Below are 10,784 nucleotides of genomic sequence, written 5' to 3'. Positions count from 1 at the left end.
CAGCACCACGGCCGCCGGACAACTCGGAACATGAGGAGGTCCCCAGCCCCGAGACCGTTGGCCGGTCTCCTGCTCTGCGGGAAGGAGCTGCAACGGAGTTCGGGCTGGAGCTCATGGCTGGAAGGGAGAGGGACGACGTCGCCGGAGTGGCCGACGGCGGAGGAAGGTGGACACCGGCGTCAGAGTGACGCACAACGCGCGCGGTCTCGAAAGGCGAGAGCTCAGCGCGAGAAGTGACCCTCCAACATGGAGAACCATTCAGATACAAGAGCCTGTGCAACAACCATCAGACCATGCCAACAAGCAACCAAACAACAGGAGAAAAAAGCAACCAAGGCAAATCCCCAAGCACATATAACATTGAATCGGATGACCCATATATGGTTCTGCCGTTGCGCTGTTAACTTATACTGTAGTATATATCTCCTACAAAGTGAGAAATAAAGGGTACGAATAAAACTGCAAACAGTGCACACTGGCGACATATCCTGATCGTCACGTGGCCAGATCACTACAAAACTTCGGGGCAAACTGCAAACAGTGCACACCGGCGACATAGCTGATCGTCAGGTGGCCATATCATTACAAAACTTTGTTTCAAGGGACAGTTTTGGTTTTCGCCGGCAAAGCAGTTCTCCGAAACTCTCTCGATCCATTCAGTCGTTCCTGCCGTGGCGACCAAAGCTGATAATGAAACTGATGAGCCGAAAGAAGCCGCCGCAGCTTGCGGCGCATGACTGACACCAGTTCTTGACCTTCCGTAGCCCCTTCCGCAGTGCAGACACAGTCAACAGGAGAAACAGCACCACCCCACCCAAAGCATTCAGAAGACTGACCACCTGCGTAAAAATAAGAAAAAACGAGGAGTTAGACCAGATCAATATATAGATAGGTAAATTGTCAATTTGTCATGGAACCCCTGCTGCCGCGCGTACAATTAGCAAAAAAGGATCCTCCTAATACTACTACTTCTCTTTCCTTGTCCTTCACATCCAAACCCCTCTCTTCCCTCGCTCATCTCCCTCTCCCTTGCCGACGATGGCGGCGGTCCAGATCTGCATCCTCTACAGCAGCTCGCTTACGGCAAGCCGGTGGTGGGCTCCTCACCTACTCCCCTCTCAGGATTCAGGAGCACTGGCCGACGTGCTCCCTGCCTCGTCCCCCTCTCAGGATCCAGCAGTGGCTCGCCGGGAGCGCAAGCCGGTGGTGGGCATCTTGCCTCCTCCCCCTCTCAGGCTCAGAATCAAGGTATGATCTGGTGTTCCCACTCCCCTTGCCTCTCTTTCTTCTATGGATTTCTACCTAGTGGCACTTTCCATGTTGGTGTCCATCTAATCTACACCTTGATAGTGTGCCCTTCAGAACTCCTTCTCCATGCATTAAATCCATCACAGCTACTCCCTCGTTTTTCCTCAAAGTTATGGATATTGCTAAAGGGCAGATAGATCCCTTTTATATTAGAAAAAAAAATACTGGTTTTTTTAGAGACTGCAGTTTTTTTGTTGAATGTCAATTGCTATTTCGTTGTCTATAATACATCATTAACACAGTTTGAACCTTGATGTAGTAGGATACATGGTACTATGTTATATCACCAGAATACCCACCAATATTGGACGAACCTTAGAATTTGTTGAAGACATCCAAACATGATCTGTTATGACACATGTGTTATCAAGGATGTGTGGACGAAAACATCAGCTGATACACAGTTTTCTTTACATGCTAACGCCATTTCGATTGGCATTGGTACATAAGTTACCGTGGGTTCATGGTTTATATTACAGCGAATGCTAATGTTAGGGCAACGCCGTGCATCAAACCACCCGTAAATGCGGTCCGGGCACTTTGTGCCATCCAACGCCGTGCATCAAACGTCCACGGGCCGGCCCGCGCGTCCAAAATCCCGCAAACCAGACGCAAAGTTTGGTGAGGTTTGCGGTCGTCAGGACACTTGCCACGTAGATGTCCGACACCCACAGCCCACACAGAACTCTCTCTCGTTCCGCTTCTACCGCTAGTCCGCTCTCCGCGCCGCATTCATGCCGGTCTAGATTGGACTTTGACCGGCCATTGGCGCATGCCTGGCCAAACAACACGGCATTCACACTGGTGTAACGGTCAAGGCGCCTGCTCCAGCCCACCGCTCACGCCGCGTGTGCTTGCTCTCGGCGCCTGCTCCAGCCCACCGCTCACGCCGCGTGTGCTTGCTCTCGGCGCCGCGGTAATGCCAGTTCGAAGCATACATGACCAGACAGGGCGGCTTCCTACCGAATTCAAGCGGACTGACCGTCCGTCCGCCTGGCACTCACGTAGTCGCGATGAATTAGGTATGGCCAATGCATAGCCCCAGGGTGATGCCCCATATGCCATGTAGGATCGGATGTCAGGAAAAGTAGGTTTGGATGGGGAAGCGGGATCCTCTGCAGGAGGCGGATGCTTGAGGAGAAAAGAGTGTGGTCCGGTGTAAAAAGCTAAAAAGTTGAAGTGGAGAGTAGAGATGCATGTGTCCTAAAGTCTCTATTTCTTTTCGTTGATGAGGCCCACTGGTAGTAGCTTGCGTTTGGGAGAAAAAATCAATGTAGTTGCCTCAACCTACTTTTTTCTCATGGAGCATATGCATCCATATGCCACCATTGTACATGCTCTTAGAAGTCGTCGCTACGCCTGCCTGACGCATTCAAGTCGTCGTCGCCTGCCTAGACGCCCGCTATTTAAAGAGCGCCGACCACGACACAAACCCGCACCACCTCCGAGTCCCATCACACTTCATCTTACCTCAGCTGGCGCACCACCTCTTCCCTCTGAGCCTCATCTCCTTCTTCGACCTCCGGACCAATGGCTGAGCCCAGTCGTGGGTGGTTGAAGACCCTTTTGCCGCGACGCCGCCACGATGTCGGCGCCCGCATTATGACGGGAGAGCCACTGAGCTTCTTCTTCGGAGGAGAGCTCGGACGATGTGGCCATGGAGGACGCGGAGTAGCGGCGGCTGCCAGGTTCACCTTGCAGCAGGTGGAGGCACAATACAACTCTGTCATGGCGGAGGCAGAGCTGGAGGAGCAGGCGATGCTGGTCTCCGTGTTTTGGATGTTGCAGGAGCGGTACAACCTGCAAATCCTTGAGCACCACCAGCCCGTGGAGGGCTAGATCGCCGACGAGCAGGCGCCTCCTCGCGATCATGCTCGTAGAGAATCCGGGGACCATGGATGAGCAGTGAGCATTGTACGAGTCCATGCGCGGCGCATGTGCCATTTTGCCGTTTGAGAAGATTGCGGCGGAGGCGGAGCGCGTCCGCCTGTTTGAGGAGATTGTGGTGGAGGCGGATGCGAACACCGCCAACGCTGGTAGCTCCGCGTCGTTCGTGTCGGGTCGCAATGACCACGAGGCCGGACCGTCCACGGCCAGGCGGTAAACTCCGACTAGTAGGACGTGGAGACGGACGTGCCCTCATTTGGCACGAAGTAGAACGTGGAACACAGACATGCCCACGGCCAGCAAAGAGTAGGCTAGGGTCGGTTAACTTTTGCCATGTTATAAAAAATCCTAAATACTAATGAAAATTCCGTGTCCGCTTTTGTTTGGTGCACCGGGTTGGATGGTCGGCTCCCCTAAAGCTGTCCGTGGTCCACGCCCGGGCGTGTCCACGTACATTTGGTGTGTACATTTTGATTTTTTTTTTATGTATGGCATTGGGGATGCCCTTATCTTTAACATAATGGTAAGTTTTGTATTTTTGTCAAAATCAGTAACAGAAGAGTCTAGATAAATTTGCTGTTCATAGCTAGCTAAAAGTAAATGTTGTATCTTATTTTCTGTTTTCTCAGTGTCCTTGTTCTTCCCCCTTTTGAACACAGGCTCTACGCCCTCCTCTCACTGCACCAAATCCAGAGATATGAATGATCTTCCACCAGCTTGTGGCTTGGCTTATGATATGACTTACAATGGAGTGGAGGCACTCGTTTCTCTTTTGAAGTGTGTATGCAACTTTAATTTTGTACTCCCTCTGTTCCAATTATTTTACAATGGAGTATATTATTTTATTTTATTTCATCTGTTTGAATAGGCACCAACTGTGAAGGTCATGTACAAATATAGTTTTCATGTATTATCTTAGATAAATAGTCATCTACACCTCCAACAACCAATCAATAGCAGAACATACTGGTATGCACAAAAATTCAACATAATTTTTTAGTTTTATGCATGTTAAGATGATATCATACCGCCATGTATAAGCACTAACTGTGTTTGTTTGTATTACTACCTCTGTAAACTAATATAAGATCGTTTAGATAGTGCGTGTTTCGAATGTCAGTTGCTAAATAGTATATTTTCTTCCACATTGAGCCCACAGGATTTGGACGCCAAGATACTTATATAAAGCTGACTGCTTGACGTAGTGCCCTTTTCTATTATAAATGACTAGTTGAGCAATGCATGCAAATGATTACATGATATATCGATTAGTTAAGCAATGCGTGCAAATGATTACATGATATATTGATAATAAGTTTAGCAACATCTATTTTACCATGTGCATGTGTAGGCTTACTGCAAATGAAATCATACTATGCATCTGACATTCTATCTTGTTGATAGATCGGAGGAGGCAGTTTGAGGATCTACAAAACTGATGTTCAACAAAGGATTTTTTAGATAATCAGCATCTCACCTGAACAGGTTTGACTATATTTTTCAGACTCGCGCTTTGATTTTAATTTACTCTCGTCGTATTATCGAGCATGCATATTCCAATCTCCTGTTTCTTGCGTAGACTAGTCCATCAGATTTTTATTTTCAGATAAAAAAATGTTTGTTTTAGGCAGCTCCAGATAACTAATTTAATGCCACACCAATGAAGTTCATCAACCGAGTCTTTAAAATTAGCATAGAGATATACAGAGACTTTCAGGTTCTGGAATGGATAGTTAGACAGCTAGTGGCACTATCACCAATGATTCACAAGTTTATAAGATGAGCAAATATTATATGTGACATCAGTGTAGGGAGTTACCATATGTGACCTTCAACCACGTGGCTTTCCATGTATTATGGTGCTTTAGCTTAAATTTGTTGCTGTACACTCCGCTTTAACGTGCTTCTATGTTTCATTACGCTGTTTTTTCTCTAAAAAAGAGCAACCGTCTGAAGCAATCTACTTTTCTCAAAAAGTGGTGGAATCTTATCCCTTGATATATCCATAGTGTTAGGCAATTTCTGCATTCTAAGGTGTTTTAAACTTTTAATAGAGTAACGCTCACATGATACTATGCATTACCTTGATATTTGTTTAATTTTGCTTTTACTTATTAGAAGTAGAATATAAAATAGAAATGTCACATTCGTCGTTGTCATATTGCAGGAGGTGTTGCCTATGGGTTAAGATCAGATTGTGAATGTGATAACTTTCCCAAAGACCCGCTCAATGTTGGATCACCAAAGCACCGTCCATATGGAACCCGAGCAACTGAAAGCTCACTTTCTATTGTAATCGTGCCCAAAAACTACCCATGTGAATACAGTTTTCTAAGTACTACTCCCTCCGCCCGAAAATACTTGTCATCAAAATGGATAAAAAGAGATGTATCTAGAACTAAATATGTCTAGATGCATCCCCTTTTATCCATTTTGATGACAAGTATTTCCGGACGGAGGGAGTAGCATTTTGGAGTACATGAGAATGAGGACTTACCGATAGAAATGAGCCAAAGGATCCAAGAAAATGGGCATACATCACAAAAAACATGGAATCGAAGGTGTTCAGCATGGACATAGACACTGTATATGCCAGGGTATCATCGTCAGGGAATCCCTTACCAGTCAGCTGCAAAAAGGAAATTTTTTGGATTTGTAAGCGTTGAGTTAATTTGCATAGAAATATAGGAGTAGTTATTTGGATAATAACTTACAATAGGAATCACAGTGAGTGCATTCAGGACAACAACAACAGAAGTCCCTAACCCATTTATGATGAGCCCAGTGCCTTGATAGTCAGCAAAGATACCACCCAATACCGCCAGTGAACCGCCAAGAAAGAAAAGTAAGATAAGACACATCTGCAAATTAAGTCTCTTAGCAATTCTTAACTAGAACTCAATGGAGAAAATCTATTAATTAGCTAACCGAAATGTGTGCGAAAACTATTTCTTACCAACTCGCGGCCAAAATGGCTCTTTTTCATTACCACACGGTGGGTTAGGAGCATGAGAGAATAAACAGTAGCGGTAACCAATCCAACCACACTCACAAACACAACATCTCGGTGTTGATCTTCATTTTTGTTCACAAAAAGAACATGAGAAAGCACCAAGAAATTCATAACAGCACTAATCGCGAAGGATTTAATACTGAAGAATTTATCCACTTGTTTCCATTCGTTTGAAAGGATCACCACAAAACTGCAATGAGAACAAATACTTGAAATCAGAATTTTTTTCCCAAGTCACTTTCGAATGAAAGACAGGGCTCACACTCTCTGATGTACAGTTTATATATATATCTCACATTGGGGCAATATCAGCCAGGATGGATCCAAAATTGACTATCACTCCGACGCGGCCCAGCTCAGTCAGCGCTGGAGGAGCCAACTGCACACCATGGCCTCTCGCCATCTGCATTTGAGCAAGAAAACGTAACATGAGAACAGTTACAGATAGACTACTGCATCCAAACGCACTCGCAAGCAGGCCGGCGCGCTGACCAAGGGCGCTCCCGGTTGCAAATCCTACATGCGCAGTTGCAAAGGCCACTGCTTCATGCGGAGATGCTGCGCGCAGGGCCGCCCATGACGCCACGGCGTTCCAGCTCGTGGCGTCGTGCAGGGCCTGGCCGGGCCGGACCAGCCGGCGAGCCGTCGCTACGCCATCTTGCGCGGGGCGCGACCTCGGGCTCGACCTGGGGCGTCTCGACCCCGGCCATCGGCGTACCGTACGGCCTCGACATGCATCGGAGGTAATGCTGCGCGCGCGTGTATCACCCGCGTCGGCACCCGCGGATCCCCTCCCTTCTCCCTCCTAGTAGTCCTAGCGCAATACTCTCTAGCTACTCAACCCCGACAATCGCCGACCGGCAACGGCCTCACTGACGAGGGTCGTCGTGCTCAACAACCCCGTGAACGGGAGTGAAGGTCGCGCCCATCTCCTCGATCCCCTCGCGTTGTACTCTCGCTCGAACCCCTCGCTAGGTGTGCCATGTACGTGCGAGGGGCGTGTGCTCCCGCCGCCACCTCGCCGCCTCCTCCTAGCGGTGGGGAACAGGACATACCTGCTCCGGTGAAGCCGCTGCCTCCGGTGGTGGGCGGTGCCGCCGGCCGCTGCTCCGAGAAATACAAGACTGGAGGTTTAGGGGGGAAGCGGATCCTCTAACATTAACGAGGGAAGTCACTTGTGCTACAGTGCAATCTTGTGCAAAATAAAGAAGGAAAGTCATGGATACTGTAGCAAATATTGTATTTAGAGCAACTCTAGCAGACCCTGCATCCGTCCAGCCCACAAAACGTGTTTGCAGTTCGCGGAAAAGCGCCTTTGCGGGCCGGCGCGCACGGCCGCGGATATGTTTTTTTACGTGTCGGCTTTGCGGGGGTCTGCTCTGGCGCAGCTCCTCCCGGCCCGGAAAACTTAAATTTGCACTTTGATTTGATCCAACATAATGCATTTCTTTGCTTTTTCAATAACATTGGATATGGCGGACAAGCGCCGGAGGTGGATTCGGTGGTGCACGTACCCGTCGTTTTCGCATTTGAAGAACACCCATCCGGGGTGCTTCGGCGTGGCCGAAGTAAGCCGCAGCACTGTCTGCGTGCAGTCTTCTCACTTTATGAGCGGTAACGGCGAGCCACAAAGCCGCTACGCGAGCGCCGAGCCCGGTGGGAGGCCGGATGGATCCATGGTCGCAAATCGGCGGCGGCGCCGGGAGGGCGAACCCGTCTGCATGCGGCGATGCGCCCTTGCCGGGGCTGCGAGAGATGCTCCCGAACCACTCCATCACTTGGCGCAGCCATTGGCAAAGCCAAATCCGGCGGCCGCGCGATGAAGGTCTGCAGATCCGCAAATCCGGCGGCCCGCCGGCGCAGTGGAAGGGAGGGGAAGCCTCGTGCGTGTGGCGGCCTTTCGGCGAGCTCCTGTCGGCTGTTGTCGCCGGAATCTTGGGCGACGGGGTGTCGGCGGCGCGAGGAAGAGAGGAAAGGTGGTTGGTGGGGGAAATGGCGAGCTGAAATGCCCCCCACCAACCGCTTCTGCTTATATGCAGGGCACCACAGCGGCGAGGGGGAAACCCGCGAATACGCGGGTCAGGGCCGAGATTTTGCCGGCCCCCCAAACTTTTATGCGGGCCGGGGCGAGATGCGGGGTCTGGTCGGGCAGGTTTTCCTGCCCCGACCCGCATTTTGACGGTTATTTTCCGGGTCGGGACGGGATGCGCGGTCTGCTAGAGTTGCTCTTAGCTACTTGTAGCAGGTTATGTGCGTGGCTACTGTTCATGTAAATAAATTTAATTTTATTACATCATAATTTTGTTTGTATGTAATTTTTGTAAATGTATATAATAGATTTTTAATTTGCAAATTAAATCAAGTCATTTTAGCCTTAATTATATGGATGCGAAGGGAGAAAAGTTAAAGAATTGTAGCTTAGGTGACTTCTCTTCTTCATGTTAGAGGATCCACTTCCGTTCAAGGTGGGGTTTCTTCTTCTTCATATTCGTGGGTTGCTAGCAATTAAGCTTGGCTTAACAGAAAGAAAACTTTATGACATGTACACGCAGCCAGCGGTTCGAAACAAACTCTCCGCTTTCTCTTTCCCGTGCTGCTTTTTTACTTGTGATTTTTTTTACCGCCGCGCACTCTATATACTTGTCACATGCAAACATCCACACACGCGAAAATTCAATTCGGCTCATCGGAGTTTATGCTCCGTGCATTAATTTTTTTTCCAAATATAAAAAAGGTAAAGGAAAAAATTAAATTGGTTCATTGCCACACTTAAATGCTACCTGCAAATTTGTGAAGGAAAGCTTAAGCATTTTGACTTGTGTAAAAAAAAACTAGTCAAACGACAAATGTACCTTCAAATATTATACTTATTTTTTTTCACCGATGAAACATTGTCATCCCGTTTCACATGGAAATTGTCAAATACCCTTGTTAGGGCATCTTCAAGGCGGACCCGCAAACCGCCCGCATCCGTCCAGACCACGGAAGCCATCCTACGCGGGCCTATATCGGTCCGCGGGGCGGTCCAGACGCGATTTCTCCCGTAATGAAGACAAAAATGGAGGAGGTTTGCAGGAGTCCAGATACCCGAAACGTCGCTTTCCGACAGCCCCGGCACCCAAAACCCTTCCCGAACCCCGTGTCTCCATTCTCCTCATTTTCTCTCATTCCTTTCTTTCTCTCTTGCCTTCGCCCTTGCTCCACCACCCCGACCACCACGTACACCCCTGCCGAAAATTTGCGTCTTCGTCGCCTCCGGCGCTCCAGCAGGGCTCCCTGCAGCTTCTCCTCCGTCTTCGTTCAACCCCTTTCCTCTGACCGCCCCACCAGGTACCATTTGCTACTGCTCTGCTTACCATGCACGACAACTGTTCGATGAATTGCCGGAGCTGAAAATAGTTGCCCATTCTTCTTTGTAGCAATGGATTCCGATTTGAAGTACATATATGAGCAGTATGTTGAGTCGTCTGACGACTCGTCGGACGAGGAGGAGTACTCCAATGAGATGGCGATTATGCAGGCGGTCCTTGAAAGACGCGGAGCATGCGGAGGAGCATGTTCTCAATTTCAAGGGTTCGATCAAGGGTCGCTGAGTGCTCAATCGCAACAGGGCGCGCGGGCATTTGACACTGATGGCCAACTTCTTTGCCCCCGATGCACTATCGTTGACCATTTTCGCTGGCGTTTTCGGATGCGCAAGACTATTTTTGATCATTTGTACCATGGCATCTGGTCCTACGATGACTATTTCATCCTGAAGAAGGACGCTGTGGGAACGATTGGTTTCTCTGGTTACAGAAGTGCACGACCGCACTCCGGATGCTTGCATCTAGCACAACCATTGATCTATGGGACGAGTACCTACGGATGTCTGAGAGCACATGTGCAGATGCCATGGTCAGGTTTGCAACTGTCGTGGTCGAGGTGTTCGGACCTCAGTACCTAAGAGAACCAACTGGCATATACCGAGAGGCTCTTGGCAATCTCAGAAGCAAGAGGTTGGCCAGGTTTGCTTGGATCGCTTGAGTGCATGCATTAGAAATGGAAGAACTGTCTGAAGGCTTTACAAGGGAAATATCAGGGTCATGTTAAGAAGCCCACCATTATTCTTCAAACAGTTGCATCACGAGATCTTTGGATTTAGCATGCTTTCTTTGGCATGTCCAGGTCTCACAATGACATCAATGTGCTGCAACAATCGCCATTATTTTGCGAGGCTGACTGAAGGAAAAGCTCCTCCTTGCCACTATACTGTCATTGGACATGAGTACAACATGGGCTACTATCTGGTTGACGGTATCTATCCTGCATGGGCTACCTTTATGAGCATCATCTCAAGCCTAGTTGGCCAGAAAAAGGCTCACTTTTCCCGAAGACAAGAAGCAGCTAGAAAGGATATGGAGAGGGCATTTGGAATTCTACAAGCCCGTTTTGCAGTTGTTCGTGGACCTGCTAAACAATGGGATCCGAAAACCTCGTGGGAGGTGATGACATGTTGTGTGATCATGCACAACATCATCATCGAGGATGAGGGTGATGATGTTGCCGGCCGCAGCTCTGGAATTTGAGAACATGG

At 48.7% G+C, this 10,784-nt stretch overlaps 1 protein-coding gene and 1 long non-coding RNA gene across 2 annotated transcripts; one reads left to right on the top strand and one right to left on the bottom strand.

The window, feature by feature from the left end:
- Positions 1-351: 351 nt before the first annotated feature.
- LOC119281829 lies at positions 352-6,385 on the bottom strand. The gene is made up of 4 exons (XM_037562251.1): positions 6,152-6,385; positions 5,910-6,056; positions 5,693-5,824; positions 352-839 (listed from the first exon to the last, which is right to left on the bottom strand). Exons 1-4 carry the CDS (start codon positions 6,317-6,319, stop codon positions 657-659), a joined length of 630 nt encoding a protein of 209 aa, XP_037418148.1. The 5' UTR covers positions 6,320-6,385; the 3' UTR covers positions 352-656.
- LOC119281830 lies at positions 997-5,694 on the top strand. The gene is made up of 4 exons (XR_005138563.1): positions 997-1,248; positions 3,855-3,972; positions 4,600-4,680; positions 5,363-5,694. It is a non-coding gene; the product is annotated as an uncharacterized LOC119281830 (long non-coding RNA).
- Positions 6,386-10,784: the final 4,399 nt, after the last annotated feature.

This window comes from Triticum dicoccoides, chromosome 3B, assembly GCF_002162155.2.
Source record: "Triticum dicoccoides isolate Atlit2015 ecotype Zavitan chromosome 3B, WEW_v2.0, whole genome shotgun sequence".
NCBI classification, from domain to species: domain Eukaryota; kingdom Viridiplantae; phylum Streptophyta; class Magnoliopsida; order Poales; family Poaceae; genus Triticum; species Triticum dicoccoides.
Note: the sequence above shows the minus strand (reverse complement) of the source record. Positions and strands in the feature narration are given on the sequence as shown.

Excerpts from the sequence above, each read along its gene's own strand:
- LOC119281829 (XM_037562251.1), bottom strand. The coding sequence starts at position 6,319 with ATGAATTTCTTGGTGCTTTCTCATGTTCTTTTTGTGAACAAAAATGAA. Across the intron at positions 5,825-5,909 it reads CACTCACTGTGATTCCTATT|CTGACTGGTAAGGGATTCCC; the intron begins GTAAGTTATTAT and ends TCCTTTTTGCAG. Across the intron at positions 840-5,692 it reads CCTTTGGCTCATTTCTATCG|GTGGTCAGTCTTCTGAATGC; the intron begins GTAAGTCCTCAT and ends ATTTTTACGCAG.